This window comes from Balaenoptera acutorostrata, chromosome 2, assembly GCF_949987535.1.
Source record: "Balaenoptera acutorostrata chromosome 2, mBalAcu1.1, whole genome shotgun sequence".
Classification (NCBI taxonomy): domain Eukaryota; kingdom Metazoa; phylum Chordata; class Mammalia; order Artiodactyla; family Balaenopteridae; genus Balaenoptera; species Balaenoptera acutorostrata.
In genome coordinates this window covers 87,388,184-87,410,269 of record NC_080065.1, presented here as the reverse complement: position 1 = coordinate 87,410,269, position 22,086 = coordinate 87,388,184, and the positions used below count along the sequence as shown (strand labels likewise).

At 34.0% G+C, this 22,086-nt stretch overlaps 1 protein-coding gene across 3 annotated transcripts in view; it reads right to left on the bottom strand.

Moving 5' to 3' along the window:
* PPIP5K2 (diphosphoinositol pentakisphosphate kinase 2) overlaps positions 1–22,086 on the bottom strand; it is an 81,495-nt gene that overhangs the window by 28,902 nt on the left and 30,507 nt on the right. For all 3 annotated transcript variants that reach the window (XM_007191830.2, XM_057539979.1, XM_057539980.1), the window contains 10 exons: positions 21,598–21,684; positions 20,925–21,000; positions 20,732–20,841; positions 19,915–20,000; positions 17,092–17,217; positions 16,832–16,953; positions 16,378–16,560; positions 11,126–11,267; positions 10,299–10,522; positions 355–482 (listed from right to left, as the gene is read on the bottom strand). In XM_007191830.2, the coding sequence (XP_007191892.1) occupies positions 355–482; positions 10,299–10,522; positions 11,126–11,267; positions 16,378–16,560; positions 16,832–16,953; positions 17,092–17,217; positions 19,915–20,000; positions 20,732–20,841; positions 20,925–21,000; positions 21,598–21,684 (1,284 nt within the window). The remainder of the gene's footprint in view (positions 1–354; positions 483–10,298; positions 10,523–11,125; positions 11,268–16,377; positions 16,561–16,831; positions 16,954–17,091; positions 17,218–19,914; positions 20,001–20,731; positions 20,842–20,924; positions 21,001–21,597; positions 21,685–22,086) is intronic.

Sequence of the window (22,086 nt, the reverse complement as noted above, 5' to 3'; positions counted from 1 at the left end):
AGTCAAGTTCACTGTAAATAGGTCATTTAAGCACCTTTATTAACAATGAAAGAGGTCACAGCACTAAAGAAGCTCACAGATGTTAATACTGCTGAATGAGGATGATCACTGATGATCACATGTGAATGATAACACACATCCCCTTTCCCTGTTTGCCTCAGTTTTTTCTCCAATTTGGAGCCAAAAAGAACCTTGGTTGGAAGTTAACTATTAGAAATACCTAGGTAATATTTATTTCCACAGTGTGCCAAGTGATACACTCCTGATTTAGCCATAGGAACATTAAAAAGTAATTAGATTTGAAGAATGCAAAAACAGATGCCTATAGACTTAAATACCAGTACAGTCTCTTACACAGGATGGAGTTTATTTACAGTGTCATCATCTTGTGTCCTTTGAAGATCTGAGCGAATTTTTCTAACTAGAGGAGTACAGTAGCCTTTGGCAATCTCCAGTTTTTCAGCTTTAGTTATACCATATTCCTGAGCAGAAAATACACAACATTAGAAAAAGGGTATAATAATAAAGAACTCCAATAAAGGTACTACTAAATTTAAGAATTTTAGTGAGCGACAAGTATTTTTATTAAGCCTCTTCTGAACATTATACAATGTTCCTAGTTTACATTTCTGCAACTTCAAGTACACTATTCCCCAAAGTAGTGAGTATAATTAGAAGAATTTTTTTTTTGGTGGAAATGAAAAAGAAAGTAATTTCTAAAGAGGATAGGATGAATGGATGAATGTAATCTTTATGAACAGTATTCAACTCAATCAGGTTTTAAATGTAGAAACAACCCTAAAAGAAAGATGGATTAAGGGCACAAAAACTAAAGCACAGAACAAATAGTCAATAAACATACAGAAAGAAATATAAATTGAAACCATGAAATTTTTGTCTATTTGGATGGCAAAGATTAAAAAGGTTAACAAATTATTTAAAAGCCTTTGGCCAATACTGTAGAAGTTTTAACTAGTGGTTAGCCAAAAATGCCATGAAATTATCAAACTTAATGAGCTCTATAACCATTATAAGTTAATTAAATGAGGAATTACAATCCAAAGTGTTAAGAAAACATAGTAATTGTAATAATTATAATAAAAATTACAGTCCAAAGGGGTAGATGAGAAAATGACCTGATATAAGAAAAAAATCTGTGATGTGTGTGTAGATGGGAAGAGAGGGTATAAGAGGAAGAGGGCAGAAAGTGGGGTGGAGGCGGAGGGAGGCAGGGACAGAGAGGGAAAGAAGGAAGAGTAGAAAAGAGGAAAGAAATAGGCACACTCTTTCTCTCCAAGTTCCTTCTGGGATACCTGTATTTAAAGGCTACTTCCTGTTATCGGGTACTTCCCAGATGGTAAAACTTTAGTATGGATAATAAATCTCAAAACTGCCTAATAAAGAAAAGGCTGACTGATTAGACGGAAGACGTATGAAAATGGAACCTCTTGGGTCATTTACCTTAAACACAAAAGCTTGGTTGGTTAAATAATCTCACCAACATAGATGACTGTGAAATTGGTTTGAAAAAAAGAAATATGTATGCAATTGTGTATGTATGTGTAAACAAAAGGAAAATGTTGAAATTAAAATCATCAAAGGAAATTTTTCTGTTGTTATTAGCAAGGTGTAATGAAACAGGCACTCTCATACACTGCTAGTCTGTAACAAAACTGGTAAAAGAGTTCTGGAAATCTTGATTGTATGTAGAAGACATATGTATAAGGAAAGAGAAAGAAAGTAAAAGAATCCACATTTCCAAATGTGAGAAATTGGTTAAATAGTTATTATTACATCACATCATTCAGCCATTAGGAAAAATGAAGTATATTTAGCTTTACTGATTTGGAAAAAATTTCTTGATGCCAAGAAAAAAAAATTAAAAAAAAAACTGATTAAAATAACAGATGAAGATATTTGAAAGCTTATTATGTGGTGATATTTAATGAGAGTATCATTGGACTTTATATTGCAAATGCTATTATAAAGAATCCTCTGCATTTCATAATACAATCACCAAAGAAATGATCTTCAAACTTCAATAAATGTGTGCCATCTCAATTAAGACTCTTAATAACAAATATAATCTTTAGATGTTCTTATCTTCCATCATACCATCGAGGCTCTTTTACTATTTATTTAATTTACTGAGGTAACATTGGTTTATAACATGTCTCATGCATACATTATATTTTGACTTCTGTATAAACTACAGTATGCTCAACACCAAAAGTTGTTTCTACCCATCACCATACAGTTTACCCCCTATACTCAATTCACCTCCTTTCCCTTCTGGTAATTATTACTCTTTTCTCTATAAATACATGTTTGTTTTGCTTGGTTTGTTCATTTATTTAAAAAAATTTTTAATATTTCACATTTGAGTGAAATCATATAGTATTAGTTTTTCTTTGAATGACTTATTTATCATAACACCCTCAAGGTCCATCCATGTTGCCACAAATGGCAAGATTGTATCTTTTTTATGTATTCCATTGTATTATATATACTACTTCTTCATCCATCCATTCATCAATGGGCACTTTCCATATCTTGGCTATTGTAAATAACGCCACAATGAACACAGGGTGCATGTATCTATTCGAATTAGAGTCTTCATATTCTTCAGATAAATACCCAGAAGTGGAATACCTGGATCATAGGGTATTTCTGCTCTTAATTTTTTGAGGAATCTCCATACTGTTTTCCATAGTGGCTGCACCAATTTACATTCCCACCAACAGTGTACCACACTTTTTTCCACATCCTCTCCAGTACTAGTTATTTCTTGCCTTTTTGATAACAGCCATTCTAACAGGCCTGAGGTGATCTCTCACTGTGGTTTTGATTTGCATTTCTCTAATAATTAGTGATGCTGAATATCTTTTCATGAGCCTCCTGGCAATCTGTATGTCTTCTTTGGAAAAATATTTAGCTCCTCTACCCATTGTTTAATCAGGCTGTTTTTTTGTTGTTGTTGAGTTGTATGAGTTCTTCATATATTTTGGATATTACCTCCAAATTGAATATATGATTTGTAAATATCTTCTCCCATTCGGTAGGTTGTCTTTTCGTTTAGTTGATGATTTACTTTACTGTACAGAGCTTTTTAGTTTGATGTAGTCCCATTTGTTTATTTTTGCTTGTTTCCCTGCCCAAGGAAACATATCCAAAAAGATATTGCTAAGACCAACTTCAAGGAGCATACTACGTTTTCTTTTAGTTTTATGGTTTCAGGTCTTACATTCTAGTCTTTAATACATTTTGAGTTTTGTGTATGGTGTGATATAGTGGTCTAGTTTCATTCTTTGGCATGTGGCTGTCCAGTTTTCCCAATACTATATTGAAGACACTATGCTTTTTCCATTGTATGTTCTTGGCTCCTTTATCATAAACTAATTGTCCATATATGTGCGGGTTTGTTTCTGGGCTCTCAGTTCTGTTCCATACATCTACATGTCTGCTTTTCTGTCAATATCATACTGTTTTGATTACTACAGCTTTGTAGTATAATTTGAAATCAGCGAGTGTGATAACTCCAGCTTTGTTCTTTTTTTCTTAGGACTGCTTTGGCTATTTGGGGTCTTTTGTTCCATATAAATTTTAGAATTTTTTGTTCTGTTTCTGTGAAAAATGTCACTAGGAGTTTGACAGGAATTGCATTAAATCTATAGACTGCTTTAGGTAATATGGTCACATTCACAATGTTAATTCTTCCAATCCACGAGCACGGGATATCTTTCCATTTCTTTAGGTCTTCAATTCTTTCAACAATGTCTTACAGTTTTTAGTGCACAGGTCTCTTATTACCTTGCTTAAATTTATTCCTAGGTACTTTATTCTTTTTGTTGAGATTGTAAATGGGATTTTCTTAATTTCATTTTCTGTTAGTTTGTTGTTAGTGTATAGACATGCGGCAAATTTTTGTATGTTGATTTTATGCCCTGCAACTTTTCTGTATTTATTACTTCTAACAGTTTTTTTGAGGAGTCTTCAAGGTTTTCTAAACATAAAATCATATCATTGCCAATAGTCACAGTTTAACTTCTTCCTTTTCAATTTGGATCCCTTTTATTTCTTTTTCTTACCTAATTATTCTGGCTAGGACTTCCAATACTATATTGAATAAGAATGGTGAGAATGGGCATCTTTGTGTTGCTCCTGATCTTAGAGGAATAGGTTACAGTTTTTTCACCATTTAGGGATTTAGGAATTCTTTTAGCTTCATGAACTTGTATATCCAGTTCCATCCCTAGATTTGGGAAGTTCTCAGTTATTATTTCTTTAAATAAACTTTCTGTTCCCTTCCCCCTCTCTTCTCCTTCTGGGACAGCCAGCATCCTGATGTTGCCCTTCCAAATAGAATCAGACAGTTCTCAAAGAATTCCCTCATTGTTTTAGATCTTAATTCTCTCTCCTCTCCTACCTGTAGCACTTCCATAATTCTATCTTCAAGCTCACTAATTCTCTCTTCCATATAGTCTGCTCTATTTCCAATACTTTCTAATGCATTCTCCATCTTATTTCTTGAATTCTTCAGATCCAGAATTTGTTTGGTTTTTTTTTGTAATATCTTTATTGGAGTATAATTGCTTTACAATGGTATGTTAGGTTCTGCTTTATAACAAAGTGAATCAGCTATACATATTTTTAGAGTTTTTTTGGTCTCTTTGGTTAAAGTATTTCTTCTATTCACTCATTTTATTCCTGAGTTCACTGGACTACCTTTCTGAGTTTTCTTGAAGCTCGCTGAGTTTCTTCATGACAGCTTTTTTTTTTTTTTTAAATGAGAGCCATTTTGAATTCTCTACCAGTTAGTTTGCAATATTCCAAGACTTTAAGTTCAGTTTCTGGGGAACTGTCATTTTCTCTTTGTGATACTGTGTTACTGTGGTTCTTCATGGTGTTTTATGTTCCTCTGCTTGCACATTTGAAGTGTGAAGAGTTTTCTTCTATAAGTAAATTGTTTTTTTAAATTTCGTTCTCACAATTCAACAGATTAGTATTTAGAGGCCTTTTTTCTCTTTTCCAGTAGGTTGCACTATAGCACAAGATTTTGGTTTTTCTTACGTGAGCTGCCTTTGGTCATATTTGAGAAATGACACTTTTGACACTCCACCACACCTGCTAGAGTTGTTACCCGGTGTGCTCGTTGTTGCTATTGTGCCTCCAGGGTCATTGGTGCCTTGTTGTTGCTGGTGGTGCTGGTGTCACTGCCTAGGGCACTGGAAGAGGAGGCACCTCCACGGTGTTCAGGGTCTCAAAGGTTTTAGGCTCCACCATTACAAGGGGACCAATAAGGTGGGGGAGGGAGCCAGGGTCACAGGTACCCCTGCTGTGTCCAGGATTGTAGCATTCAAGGGCACTGCCACTACGGGCAGTTGCAGGGGGTAGTGAGAGCTACAGGGACCTCCCTGGCTGGGGTTGCAGGCCTCACTGTCACTAATGCCCGGTTCCTTGTGGCCATGGATGCCACTGAAGCTGAGAGGCTGGAATTGTGTGCGCCACCGCTCCTGGGTTCTCTGAGGCTGCAGGCTCAGCCAACTGTGGCTAGGAGTCTGGGATCACAGGTACCGCCTGTACTGTTCCCCTGGTTCCACCTCCTCTATATGTTTCAGTCCAGCCACTTTCAGGTATACAGATGTATGGAATTTTGTGGCATGCTTGTGTGTTGAGCAGAGGCACCTTTGTTGAGTTATGCATGTTTTACTGTTGTAGATTGAAGGGGAGAGACAAAGGGAGCATGTCACACCACCATGATGCTGATGTCACATTCCATTGTGATTATTTTTAAGTACCATTTTTTTTTTGGCCACGCCGTGCGGCTTGCAAGATCTTAGTTCCGCGACCAGTAACTGAACCCAGGCCCTTGTCAGTGAAAGCACAGAGTCCACACCACTGGACCGCCAGGGAATTCCCAATTTTTAAGTATCATTTGTAAATCAGGGCTATTTTCTGAGCACTGAGGCTAAAAAGTTGATTTTATCACAGCAAAAATACCTACCATAATTAAAACTATTAATTCTCAAAGTAACTAAAAACTCATGTTGATCATACTTAAGCTTACATATGATTAGAATTACATAATTCACACACCATAGCTATAAGAATTAATGCAATGTAAGAGTGAAAATTGATTTTTTGGAGACATAGCAGAACACATATACATTTTTCCTGCAAAGATAGCAATACTCTCTTAATCTAGTCAAAATATTACACTATTTGACTAAGTCATCAAGTCTCTAAGCTTGAAATATTCTTTGTCAAGTAAACGTGCAAATTTCTCATTTTTTCCATTACAAATTACAGCTTTATTACAATTACTATTAATATGTTTACAATTTGAGCTATCTGTTCAGTGATTGAAAATACCTAAATCTTGTCCATGGAGACTAAAGTAACAAAGCATAATATTTACTTAACTGAATTCAACAGTTCTTTAAAAAGGAAGAAATCCCAAGTTTCTGCCACAATAAGGAATGTCAAACCAAAAAGTTAGGGAGGTAAATCCCAAGTTGTCCTCTCCTCAATTTATAATCTTGGAACTCGAGGAAAGCATAATAAAAAGACCTTTGTTTTTAAAGTTATAAAATTACCAAAATTTAATTATGAATTGAACAAAACTAAGACTGATTCCTGGAAGCTTGGGCATAATATTGTTCAAAGAGCCCTAAGACTTCAAAGATAATTTATCCAAGATAAATAATTGGAGATGTCTTCAAATAAGTTCTCAGACTGTTGAGAAAATCTAACCTAATTGCATCATAAGACAATTACTATAAGTGAGACTGAGAATCGTTGAGCATGACAGATAAGTTGAGTGACACAAATGATGTCTCAAATCTTTCCTAACCATCTCTAATCTTTAGTGTTTCTTCTAATTATAATGCTTTAAAAAAATTCATTATAAAAATTTAAGTTACAAGGAGATGGTGGAAATTTCTTTAGCTATGTAACTAATGTACCTAAAATACAGACCCTATGTAAGTAGGAAAAATTATCATCTAAAACTCATTAATACTTAAGTTTTCTTTTGAGCCCAACTCTTAGAAACAAACTTTTCATTCCCAATTCTAGAATGTTTAGTATACATAACTGAGAAAGAAGAGGCTTGAGATTAAATAAGCCATGTAACAACACAGACATGATTATGCTAATAAATCATTAGTGTATTTATTTAGCCACTGAGTAGGTGAAACATTCAGATATACTGAAAGCCTACCTTGAAAAATGCATATAGCTACAATAAATATTTTAGAGGGTCACATATTTACAGCCTATCTGTTAAAAGTATACTTTGAAATAATCTTCATTGTAAGAATAAGTACAACTAAGATGCACTGAGCTGGGAATAATGTCAAAGCAATCCAAAATGATGAAAAATAATCAGTCTTATGTATGCTTCCAATGCAAACTAATTACATGCTTACCAGAATTAAGAGTAACCATTCTTTCTCAGATTTATTAGTAAGTAAAATTTGAATGAATTCTCTACCTTGAATTTCATAACAAAGATGGATGTTGATTTAGTAACTTTACCGAACGAGTTATAATGAAATCAGTGTTAGTTCTATAATATCTATACCATGTAGCTAAAACTGAGTTCTGCAGAATTTAGTGTGTTCATTTTGATGTTAACCTTAAAATATCTTATCTGTTATAAAAATACAAATTTTTATTGTGTAAAATAAAACCTCTTTTGCAGAATAAAACTTCTCTTCTATTTAGCAAATGAAAGATGTTGTCAGAGACTAAGTCCTTGTTTTCTAAGTCTATGTTTCTTATAGTGAGGCCCAAAGACATATTCTTGCAGTATGAGATATTTTTATCCTCTTTTAAAGAGAATTTATTTTCAAATCACTGATTTATACAATATACTTAAACCTGTCTACATCATATATACTGACCAAACAAATAAATAGTTGTTCTTTCATGCTGAAAGAACAAGCTAAACTTTAACATGTACAGAAATACGTATAGGTAAGTTGTGCAGTCTGAATCCCCAGTTTTTCAAAGTCTCTAGTTTTTCCTAGATATTCTGTGAATATTAGGAAAAGGACACTGAAGTATAGTTTTTTTTTTGTTTTTTTTTTTTGCTGCGGTGGGTCTTCATTGCAGTGCATGCATTTCTCATTGTGGTGGCTTCCCTTGTTGCGGAGCACGGGCTCTAGGCGTGCCGGCTTCAGTAGTTGCAGAACACAGGCTCAGTAGTTGTGGCTTGCAGGCCCCAGAGCACGCGGGCTTCAGTAGTTGCGGCTCATGGGCTCTAGAGCACGTGGGCTTCAGTAGTTGTGGTGTGCAGGCTCACTAGTTGCAGCTCGCGGGCTCTAGAGCACAGGCTCAGTAGTTGTGGCACATGAGCTTAGTTGCTCCTCAGCATGTAGGATCTTCCTGGACCAGGGATCAAACTCATGTCCCCTGAATTGGCAGGCGGATTCTTAACCACTGTGCCACCAGGGAAGTCCTGAAGTATAGTTTTAATTGTAGTAGATTTACAGTATTGTGTTGGTTTCAATTGTACAGCAAAGTGATTCAGTTATATATTGGGTTGGCCAAAAGGTTCATTCAGGTTTTTCTAGAACATAAAAACCGAACGAACTTTTTGGCCAATCCAATATTTTCTCAGATAATTTTCCATTATAGGTTATTACAATATATTGAATATAGTTCCCTGTGCTATACAGTAAATCCTTGTTGCTTATCTATTTTATGTATAGCAGTGTGTATCCCATACTCTTTATCATTCCCCCTCTCCCTTTCCCCTTTGGTAACCGTAAGTTTGTTTTCTATGTCTATGAGTCTGTTTCCACTTTTTAATATAGATTCATTTGTATTATTTTTTAGATTCCACATACAAGTGATATCATATAATATATGTCTTCCTCTGACTTAATTCACTTAGTACGATGCTCTCTAGGTCCATCCATGTTGCTGCAAATGGCAATATTTTGTTTTTATGGCTGAGTAATATTCCATGGTGTGTGTGTATGTATATGTGGTGTGTGTATGTATATATATGTATATGTGTATATATATATATATATATGTATATATACATACACATACCACATCTTCTTAAATCAATTATCCACTGATGGGCACTTCAGTTGTTTCCATGTCTTGGCTATTGTAAACGGTGTTGCTATGAACACTGGAATGCATGTATCTTTCTGAATTAAGAGTTTTTATCTTTTCTGGATATATGGGAGTGGGATTGCTGGATCATAAAATAGCTCTATTTTTAGTTATTAAGGAACCTTCCCACTGTTTTCTATATATGAGTATCTTTAAGTGAGGCTACTTTTATATACAATCTTTACACTTTTCACGTACAGTGACCCTTGACCAACGTGGAGGTTAGGAGCACCAACCCTGCACACCATTGAAAATTCGAGAATAACTTATTTGTGGTTCTGCATCCATGGCAGATTCAACTCTGGATATGTGGATCGTGCAGTACTGTAGTATTTACTAATATAAAAAATCTGCATATAAGTGGACCCACTACAGTTCAAACCCACATTGTTCAAAAATCAACTGTATTTCATTTTTCCTGCTTTTTAACTTTGGTTCACAGTTGGAATGTGTGATTTACTCCAATCTCCCTTTTACAATGTCCAAATGATCTTTTAGTAATTGAGTTGAAAAAAGTTCTCCAAAGGGCATCTGCAACTGTTTTCTTCTAACACATCTCTTATCTCAACTTGTCTTGTCACCTGTCTCTTTATTATCATCTGATTCTCTGTTTAATTACATTTCAGTTATCTGAATTTTGGTTACACCTCTATTTTTACTCTCCTATAATGAAAAGGCCCCCCTTCCACCTCTACCACACCCCACAAATAACTACTTACATCCTGGCCTCTAAATATTATTTTCAAAATACTTCCACATAAAGTAAAAAAAACTTCCAAACTTTATATAGGTACACAACTACCTTTTTCTCCCACTTTGCACACATTCCCATAGCACAGAGCTGGTAGGTGCACAATAAATGCCCAATAAATACTTAAGTGATTTATCCCATCCTATTTTCAGTTGTCTTGTTTGTTGTTAGCATATTATTATTAAGAGTATCAATTCTTACATTTTAAAAAGTCACTACAAACTATTAAAAAAATCAAGCAATGATCTAATATAACAAAAAGTTTAAAATATAAATTCATAATTAGTTACTTTCCTTTTTAAAATTATAGGTTTACTGGGACACAAAAACCAACTATCTTTTATCCACTGATAGACATTTTGAAAGTATCTATATAACAGTACAAGAAAATTGATATGTAGGAATTACTTACCTGAGGGATAACAATATCTGCTAATGCCTTTGAAAGCCTATATAATTCCATTGTGTTTTCTAATTTCAAGGAACCATTATGCTGGACATCATATTTTATACAGTCATATATGTCAGGGATTTTACTAATATCATATCTTCCATTCTTTGTTTTAAAGTCTTTCTCCAACTTGGACCATCTACGTAGCATGAGCTCTAAGGTCTCACTATGATAAAGCTGAATATCTAAAACAACATAACAGTTTTAGTATATTAAACTTAAAAATCAGTTAAAGAATATATATTAAAAATCGGTAGTCAGAAACTTCTTAAATATCAAAGGTAAAATTGTTAACAAGCTAGGAAATGTTATCATAGGCATATACTATTAGCAACTATATATTTTGTAGACTTGAATAAAGATATAAATACATGGGTTAGGAACTGGTTTTATAGAAGACCTTCCATATGTTACATACGTTAGTTGCCCAAGTTATTAACTAAGCTAATCTCAGAGCCAGAGCACTGATCACCTTCCTGTTGCTTGCTCCTTCTTATTATGCTGCCTATTTGCTGCTGAACTGTACAGTAATGCTACATAATTAACCAAATAAAAATGTTTTATTATCCCTTTCATGCTACCACAGATAAAAGCAATTATAACTTCACTATTATTTTTTTGCTGGATATATATTAACTCAAATTATACCTAGACATACCTATCTAATGCTAGATATAGCATTAAAGGCTTGATTTTTTTATGATTGCCGTATCTTATTTAAAAATGTTTATAGCAACTGGATAGTGCTTTTTATTTGTTTTCTAATCTAAGGAAAACAAAATATTTACCTGATGATTTGGGATCTTCCATTCGATGTCTGATTTGAGAAGTCAAACTTTGTATCAAGAAATACACTTTGTCACAGGTCTTCACAGGATTTTTAATTAAATGCATTGATTTGATAAGAGAAATGCTTCCAGATGGAGTAAGCTACAAATGAATAGAGTATATATTTTTACATCTGGTTATGCTCAATTGGCCAAGAGAACAATATACAAAATTTTCCAGTAGCTGGAGAATAACTTCAAACTACAAATTAAGATGACCCCCAAAATACAGAAATAAGATCAAGGAGGAAATTAAAACCTCAAAATTTCATGTTAAAAAAATCCTAAACCTTAGCTAACATTAGATTATCCACAGGGAAAAATCTAATAGAAGTACTCTAACTTACAAGGAGATTTTATTCTAACATTTTGCAGACATTTTGCTGATTCACTTGGTATTTGCAAATATGGTTTAACCATCTGACATATATTGACATGCAATAACCTTGAGACTATTATTTTCATCACTTTTTCCAGATGAGGTACTTAACAGAGGTTAAAGCACCTTCCCTAAAATCAAACCACTAGTATGCAAAGAGTGAGATAAAAGAGCAGGTAATCTGGCTAAAGAGCTGTGCTCTTAACCACCATGTAAATGCCTTTGTGATGAGATTTTTTGCAAGTCAACAAAAGCCATTAATGACAAATAGTTTCAATTTTCACTGTTGAAACTTTGCTTGGCAAGTAATTTAACCCCATCAAATAAGTTTGTATAAATATAAAAATGTAAAGTGGAATTCCACTTCTTGTTATGGTGAACTAGGTAGTTTAGGCCAATCTAACCACTGAAGATTAGTAAAAATCCTGGGCAAAGAACTTCTATACTTCTGCTTTAAGGTATCTGAGAGATAAGATATTAAGAATTATGGAAACCAAACTCATAGGTCAGAGATCCAGAGAGTGATACTGGCTTTTAAGGCTGTTTTTGCATTGGAGACATTTGTTGATTCTGAATAGACAGCAGAGAAGAAGAGTAGAGCTTTAATATCCTTTTAGGTTAAGGGGACAAAAGTGAAGTCCAGGATTTTCAAAGGTGAGACTCTGGTAAACTCTGCATTTAGGGTTCAAAAAGGGGTAAACTGGAGTCTGCATTTTTAACAAGACCCCAGATGATTCTTAGTCAAGTAAGTTTGAAAAACACTTTAGTTCTAGAGTCCTTGCTTTGTCCAGGAAGAGGATAAAAGCATGATGTAAACATTCAATTTGCAGATGTCACAGAAGCCTATTGTTATCTCTTGGGTAGTGACAAAACAAACAGTAAAATCAAATATAATTTCCAAACTACCAGGGAAATAAATAAATAAAAAGTACCAATTCCAATGAAGCAAGAAAGGAGAGAAAAATAAAAATAGGCAGTATAAATATAAAGCACTTAAAAGGATAATAGATTCATATACAAATTTCAGTAATTTATAATATAAATGAAGTAACTGTCCTAAACAAAGATTTTCATGACAAATTTTTTAAAAATCTATATGTAGATTTTAAGAGATACATCTAAAAGTATAGTTTCAGAAAGACTGAAAGTTAAAAGATAAAAAAGATACTGTACAAACACCAAGTAAAAGAAAAAACAACTGTTGTAGCTATATTAATCTCAGACAAAGTAAATTTTGAGGCAAAAATACTGACTGAAATATACCAATTCTTAATTTGTATGCACTTAATAGCATGACATCAAAACATGTAAAGCAAGGCTTAAGAGATTACAAAGACAAGAAAAATTCACAATTATAGTGGGAAATTTTAACACACAACAGTAAAGAAAGAAAAAACAGACCAAAAAACAATCAGCAAGAATTTTTGTTTTTACCAAAATGATACAAAGTTAGAAATAACAAAAATATAACTTAAGGGCTTCCCTGGTGGCGCAGTGGTTGAGAATCTGCCTGCTAATGCAGGGGACACGGGTTTGAGCCCTGGTCTGGGAGGATCCCACATGCCGCGGAGCAACTAGGCCCATGAGCCACAACTACTGAGCCTGCGCGTCTGGAGTCTGTGCTCCGCAACAAGAGAGGCCACGATGGTGAGAGGCCCGCGCACCGCGATGAAGAGTGGCCCCCACTCGCCACAACTAGAGAAAGCCCTCGCACAGAAACGAGACCCAACACAGCCAAAAATAAATAAATAAATTAATTAATTAAAAAAAAATATATATATATAACTTAAAAATGCATAGGTTTGGAAATTTTAAAAGTACACTTCTAAATAACGTATGATCAAAGAAATCACTAAGGAAATTAGAAAATGTCCCAGATGGCATAAACCTCAATTTATGAACAGTCAAAACAGTGCATAAAGGGAAATTTATGGCCTAGAGTGTGTATTTTACAAAAGATTGAACATTCATGAGTTAATAAGCATCCATCTAGTGACATTAGTTTTTAAGAATTAGAAAAAGAGCAAAATAAAACTACAGAAGTAGAAGGAATAAAATATTAAACAATAAAAATTAATAAAATAGAAAACAAGTGCATAATTTAGTGAACCAACAAATCTGAAAGACAGTTCTTTTAAAGGACTAATAAAGCTGATCAACTATGGCAAAACTGATCAAGGAAAAAAAAGGGGGGGGAAAGACTGTACAATGTTACGAAACAAAAAGGAATATCTCTACTGACCTTGCAGACATTACAAACAACTTAAGAGGACTGTATACACAAATTTCTAGAAGAATGTAGCTTAATACAGACACAAGACATAATAAATGGAAACTACTAAATTACTCTGGTAACCACAATTACAAGCTTTCCCATAAAGAAAATGCCCATGGGATTTACCAGTAAATTTTACCAAACATTTACTGAAACATATATACATGAATTATTGCCCCCAAACAGGACTCTCTAACTAATTTTATGAGAACAGCATAATCTTGATATTGAAAGCAGTCAAAGAAAACAAGAATAAAAAAGTAAAGGTCAGTATGACTCATGAACACAGATGTAAAACTCCTAACCAAAAATATTAGTAAACCCAAACCAGTGATATATATATATATATATATATTTTTTTTAAATGAGCTTATTCTAGGAACCAAGGTAGCCTCTCCCCCAAATCATATGATGTTTAACAGATAAGAAAATATAAAATTTAAAAACTTGTCATGATAAAACCTCTTAAGAAAACAGGAGTAGAATGAATTTTCCTTATTTTGAAAAAGAGTAGCTTTAAAAAATCTACAGAGACCATACTTAATGGACAGTGTTAAAAAGATTTCCCTTTGAGAATATGAATAAAAAAAGAAAAGCCACTTCTATTTACTATCACTTTGATGGTACTAGCTATTAAAGTAAAGCAAGAAAAAGAATTAAAAAATAAGAACTGGAAAGGAAGACAAAAACCTGGGGATATACTTTGAAAAGATTTTTTTAAATCTACAGATAAATTACTAAGTTAATAAATAAGTTCAATAAAGTTGACACATATAAAGTCAATATTAAAAAAACTATTTGTACATAGCAGCAACAGACAGTAACCTTTTTAGAGGGAGCGTTTACAAGTACACAAAATTTTTTTTTAAAGATGTAAGTTTTCACAAACTATAGATCTAATGCAATCTAAATCAATATTCCAACAGGATTTTGGGCCAGGTTATTTTAAAATTTATACGGAAATACAAGAAAAGCCAAGAAGAACTTGAAGAAGGACCCATGTGGGATTTGGGAGATCTTATTCAATGGCCCAAGAGTCAACAAAAGAATACGTTCTAGAAACAGAGAACACACATATGATAAAGCTGGCACTACAGAGTAGTGGGGAAAGGATGGTATTTTCAGTATGTGGTGTTGAGACACCTGGATGTACATATGGTTGGGGGGAAAACATCAATTTTGACATCCTTATCTAATAGCACACACAAAAGTCAATTTTAGCTAGATTGTAGATAAATGTGCAGGGAAAAGCAGTAAAGTTTATAGAAGATCATATATGGGAATATCTTATGACCCCACATTAGAAAAAGGTATTATAAATAATGCATTAAAATGCACTGAACATAAAGGAAAAAATTGACCTTGAAATACATGGGAAAAAAAAAAAGAAATACATGGAAGATAAGAATTTCTGCTTATCAAAGGAAATCATTAAGGCTCAGAGTAGGTGGTAGTATTTAGAACACATAACAAAGAGCTCATATCCAAAATAAACAAAGAAATTCTACTATTCAATAAGAAAAACACAGGCAACTAGTAGAAAAAAAGGACAAGACTTGAAGAGCAGGCCTTATGAAAGAAGATACCTAAACGGTCAACGAATATTAAAACCACAATGAGGTACTACTATACATCCACCTTCAGAATAGGCAAAATTGAATGGTCTGAAAATACCAAGAATAGAGACTATGTAGAGCAATAACAATTTCCATGGACTTCTGGTGGGAGTATAAATTGCTTCAGTGACTTTGGAAAACAGTTTGACATCTACTAATATCGAAATATTAGCACACTGTGGGGCACAACACTTCCACTCCTAGAATACACCGAAGAGAAACATATGCTCATATACACTAGGAGGCATATATGGATATTCATGGCAGTATTAGCATAACAGCTCCAAACTATAACAATATTAGAAAGCATATATAAATTGGCATATACTCATAAAATAGAATATGGATCAACAAACTAGGCCAAACATGACCTGTGATAGCCTGTGAGCTAATAAATGGTTTTTACATTTTTAAAAGGTGGTTTAAATAAGAAGAGAATATGCAACAAGCAACTATATGTGATCTACAAAGCCTGAAATATTTACTATCTGGTCTTTTACAGAAAAAGTTTGCCAACCTCTGAAAACAATACTACACAGAAATGAAAATTAATTCTGAAAATTCTCAAAACTATGGATGAATTTCACAAACATAATATTGAGAAAAAGAAGCCAGACATAAAAGAAAACATTCTATTACATGAAGCTTAAAAAATACCCCAAACTGAGACTATGGTAGGTACAGATACATACTTAGCCAAATAAGCATTCTGGGCATAAGACTATAAAAAGTTAGGATAGTGATTATTTCTAGCAGATAGGGAAGGGGCTGCAACTAGGAAGGGACACACAGAGGCTAGAGCTGTTCCAACGTTCTGTATCTCTGTAGTGATTATACAACTCTTTGCTTTATAATATGATAAGCTCTAAGTTTACATTTTATGCACTTTTCTATGTGTATGTGCATGTAATATTTGACAACGTAAGAGTTTGGTAAGACCCACCTTTTCATAATCTTCAGCAGTAAAATCTCTGTCTTTCTGAAGTATTTCATGAAGTCTTGCTTTCACACGTTGCTGACAACTGCTCAAAGAGTCACTATCACTATCCAAAAGGCCATTCATGTTTGCACTTTTCACCATCTGAACAAGAATGGGTGTAAGTTCTCCTTCTAGAGCTAATAGCCCCTAAATACATAAAATAAAGCCAAAACAGATTAAGAATTAGTATGCAAAATAGAAGGTATCTTAATAATTATCTTGTTACATGCTGAATTTCACAAGGTATAAGCTTACTATTTACAATAAACTTTATTAATAATGCAATTTGTCATTGCCATTTCAGGGCTTTAGATAGAAGTTTCAAATTTAGAATATTAAAATAATACCTCAGTAAAAATCTTTTAAAATGCTATATTAGATGAAAATTCTAATAATTCTAAAAAACATTTATTTATACCTTTGCAAAAGCAGCTGCAGTCATCTGGACTCGTCCTTCATCAGAGGCGTATATTTTAAGGTCATGTCGGTAGGTACTATGTAATCTAAGTAAACCACAACCAGGAAATCCTGCATAATCTCCTGAAAATAAATCCTCAAATCACTTAAGCTATATTTTTATCTCACTGTATTTCTATAAATATTTAATAACATCTCAAAATTAGGATTTGAAAATATGATGTATGAATTTAACTGAATTAAAGAAACTCCAAGATTTACCTTGACCTCCAGGATACATACACCTGAAAGCTCTTCCAAGTTCTTCAGCCTGGACCCTGCCTGCAGGGGTTAGTTCTCCTCCCCATTTTAGAACCAGAAGTAAGGATGGCTCTTCTCTTCGGCTGTCTAAGATACATGTGAATGAATAAAGCAAATGTCAAGTTTTTTTCTTCTAAACAGACATATTTCAAGATTAATTTTTTCTTTGTGTCTATTCTGCAGTGGAATATGGCCCTTATGTAATTATTTTGTTCCTTAAACATACCTATCTTGTAGGCTGTTGCTTCTGCTAGGAATACCCCTTGCTCCACCTGTTAAAATCTTACTAAAATTTCAAAATCTCTCCCACACTCTAGAAAGAAGCCTCCTTCCCAGTTCTCTAAAAGGAAACTTCTCCCTTCCCTGCCCTCAGTGGTATGAGAGCAATGGTATTTGCCCAATGTATTTAGTTGTACTACATATACTAGATTAAGAGCTCCTTGATGACAGGATTCAGATCTTGGCTTTATATTAAGAGCCTCCTGCAGTGCTGTCACATAAAAGTTAATGTTATCTGAAGTGAAGAAGATATACACATTTTTATGATTACTAATCAGTGATTTGCATAACTTTCAAGAAGATGTGAGATGACAGAGCTTAATATTTATTATAATTTAAACTTATGGGTGACATATACAATAAAATATAGCCAAGAACAGCTTTTTAAATTTGGAGTTGTAGAATCTGTATGTTCCAGACCAAAGTATTTTCTCAGATATAGGGGAGGTCTGAGTTTCTATATTTAATTTTGACTTGCTCTTTATCACGTCCTAAGATCTGTGTTGGATTACAGAAACAAAGGTCATTTAAAAATTAGCACTGGGCTTCCCTGGTGGCGCAGTGGTTGAGAGTCTGCCTGCCGATGCAGGGGACACGGGTTCGAGCCCTGGTCTGGGAAGATCCCACATGCCGCGAAGCAACTAGGCCCGTGAGCCACAACTACTGAGCCTGCGCGTCTGGAGCCTGTGCTCCGCAACAAGAGAGGCCACGATAGTGAGAGGCCCGTGCACCGCGATGAAGAGCTGCCCCCGCTTGCCACAACTAGAGAAAGCCCTCGCACAGAAACGAAGACCCAACACAGCCAAAAAAAATAAAATAAATAAATAAATTAATTAAAAAAAAAAAAAAATTAGCACTATAAGCACTAAAGAATTTGATGATTCATTAAAAGTGATAGAAAATCACCCTTTCCCCTGGGGCTAGTTAGTAGTTGTATGTGCTTTACCATGCAAGCCAACATTCATTTATAGAAAGGTAATTAATTGACTTGTTAATTATAGTTGTTTATGGATTTTTTTTTGATATAAACATCAAAATATAGAAAATTAATCTGTGTTGCTATTAATCACAAGGTGTGACAAGAGCAATATATCAAATTTTAGAATATATAAAGATCAACATAATCAAATTTGTTTGCATTTAAAATAATCATTACTTCAATTTTTGCTACTATAAATAATGCCACTGTGAATATCCCTATAGAACAATCTTTCCCTCAATATCTGATTACCCCCTTAGGATAGATTCTTATAAGTAGAATTAAGGTCAAAGCATATGAAAAATTTCTGAAGTGTTTTTTTTTTTCCCCAGCCGCGCTGCGTAATATGCCAGATCTTAGTTCCCCGACCAGGGCTCGAAACCGTGTCCCCTGCAGTGGAAGAGTGGAGGCTTAACCACTGGACTGCCAGGGAAGTCCCCTGAAATTTTGATATATATTGCCAAACTACTTTTCAAAGAATTATGTCAAAGCTTCCCTGGTGGCACAGTGGTTAAGAATCTGCCTGCCAATGCAGGGGACATGGGTTGGAGCCCTGGTCCAGGAAGATCCCACATGCCACAGAGCAACCAAGCCCGTGTGCCACAACTACAGAGCCTGAGCTCTAGAGCCCACGAGCCACAACTACTGAGCCCACGAGCCACAACTACTGAAGCCCGCACACCTAGAGCCCGTGCTCCGCAACAAAAGAATCCACCGCAATAAGAAGCCGGCGCACCGCAAAAGAAGAGTAGCCCCCACTCGGCACATCTAGAGAAAGCCCGCGCGCAGCAACGAAGACCCAATGCAGCCAAAAATAAAATAAATAAAACAAAGTAAAAAAAAAAAAAAGAAAAAAGAGTTATGTCAATTTACAATCCTACCAGTAAACTGAAATCCTGTCACATTTTACTCTCATCAGCATTCTTTATTATCATTTGAAAAAGAACAAAATAAGAAAACACTTTGCCAGTGTGACAGGCAAGACTGATTATTATTATTATCATTATTGTATTGGGCATCTCCATTTCTCCGTAAAATGGCTTCCCAAACCCTGCCCATTTTTCTTTTGAAAAGTAAATGAACTTTTGTGCTCACTGCTCTTAGGAGACTAATTTTAAATGCTTATTCTGATTTATTGGGTGGAGAAAAATATCTATTTTAGAAATATGGTGATTACATATTTTTTTAAACAGTCTTTTCATACTTAAGTTTTCTTCCTGTATACCCTGTATGGGATAGGGACCCATTAAGTAACATTTAGTTATAAATAAATAAGCTTTCAGAAGAGTAAAAGAGAAGTCCTAAGCAGTTTTCAAAATAATAAAAGGTATCCTTTACCTAAAGGATAAAAAGTAAAACATCTTTTATTTAAAGGATAGAAGGCATAGTTAACACAACTCCATGTTATTTTTCCTCTGTTCAACAGGCCAACCCCTAAACTATTAGACAGAAGATTACAAAGGTAATCAACAACGAGTAGTAAGTCGTGTGTAAATAAAACACAATAGGCATTAATAGTGACATACCTTCTTCTTCACTAGATGTCTTAGGACAACCATGAGGGAGATAGGTTAATTGGACCTTACGATTTATTCCAGAAAAATGGCCATACCTGAAAAATAAAGTGGCAAACAGAACAGACAATATTCAATAAGCATGCGATGCAACCTCCTAAAGAAAAACTAAAATCCACCTAGACAAAAACTAAATCTTACATATTAATGCTTCCTATTTGTAATTACCTTGCTGAATTCTTCAAAATATCCTAGCACAAAATCTGTATCCTAGGTAATTATTCTAACCACACTAAAAATAAAAATACAATAAAGTTTGTCTTTAAAAGTTGGAGAATTTTGAATAGATGCCAAAGTATATAAACATACAAAAACATAAATGTACGTGTCTTTAAAAAAATAAAAGAAATAACGATTTTAAGTGGTCAAAGAAATAAAGCTTATAAGAGGAATATTGGTGGTACCAATTTCACTTGATTAAAACATAGTTCAAAATTATTTTTCACTTAAACAGCACTGAATCTGTGGTTAACTTAGCAATGTGGCCTTCATCCTAAGTAGTACTTCATACAAGATCTAAATGTGATGCCCTCTTTTGATCTTCTCATCAAAATTAAAACTAAAACAGAACCCTCAATACAACAATCTCTTTTCTCACTGGTGAAAATAAAATTCTTGTTAGACGTCCACTAATTTCTCCTCAGATACAGTGATAAAGAGAAAAAAGTTCAAACTGTGAAGGAAATTAATGTGAAAAGTCACACATATTAAAAAAAAAAAGCGCACTATAAGTAGTTACCAAAATTATGCGTTTCAAAAAGATACTTACATCTCTAACACGGTCTTAAGTTGTTCAAGTTTAGACTTGTTTTCTTCAATTTCGGAATCATTATTTTGTCCCAACTCTATAAGAAGTTGTCGTGCAATATCCAGCACTTCCTGTAAAATAAATAAAGAATTGAATTTTTATGTAACTTTGCGATTAGCAATTTAAAACCCAACAAGAAATCAGATGCACTTGCCTGTAATTGTTTTGGTTTTTTGAGCTTTAATTTCCCAGATTTATATCCATCACACTTTTCAAAAAGATCAAAGAATCTTATAAGAAAGACAGAGCACTGTTAGGCATTTGCAACAATATTACCTCTATAAACTAAAACAAATAATTACAATAAATGATAGATATGGGACTAAAACAATAATTAATAATAGATATGGGACTTGGGGTCTATGGACTTCACTGTGTGCCCTCTTTCACTATATGATATTGCTCCTCTACTTTGATTGATAAAACTTAGTATTTTCCTAAACCGTATCAAACTAATAATCACTAGATTAACTGAAAAGAAGTAACAAACTTTCATTCTACTAATTTTCATCTAGAAGGCTGAGAAGTTAATGATTCTCAGAAAGCAATGTAAGAGAATAACACAAGACTGAATATTTACAACAATAAATAAAAGCTAGGTCAGGATGATGACCATATATGGATATTGCCACAGTAATTTTCAGATGCTAAAATACACAATTTAAAATGGATTTTGTTGGATTTTATTTTTTTCCAGTGGTTTAAATATTAATGGCCAAGTAGTGGTAAACAGTTTTTCTATATGAGGTATTAATCAAAATAACTAAGCACCTATCAGAAATCTTAACTTATCTCTGAAAGGTTAAATTATTCCACTTTAAACATACTTTTGATGCCTCACTTCCATTTTCATTTTTTGTTTTGGTGTTCGGTCTCCATGACGAATGACAGCTATGACACATCTAAGTTCCATCCTAAAATTAAAAAAATAACGTTCAACTTTCTGACAAAGATTTGTGTTATATAATTCAGACTAATACATCTAATTATTTAGAACCATCTTTTACCACTTTAAGATATTCTCCATGAAGCATAGTGCTTGTAACAACTAGTCTTAATTTTATCAAATCAAATCCTAAAAAGAATTTAAGAGGCTGAAGGGGGAGTAATATTAAGCTACACAATACCTGCTTCTTCTCTTGAGATGACTATGCTAACTCTGGGATAAAAGTAAATGGAGGGGAGACCTTCAAGATGGTGGAAGGGTAAGACATGGAGATGACCTTCCTCCCCACAAACACATCAGAAATAAATCTACATGTGGAACAACTCCTACAGAACACCTACTGAACGCTGGCAGAAGGCCTCAGACCTCC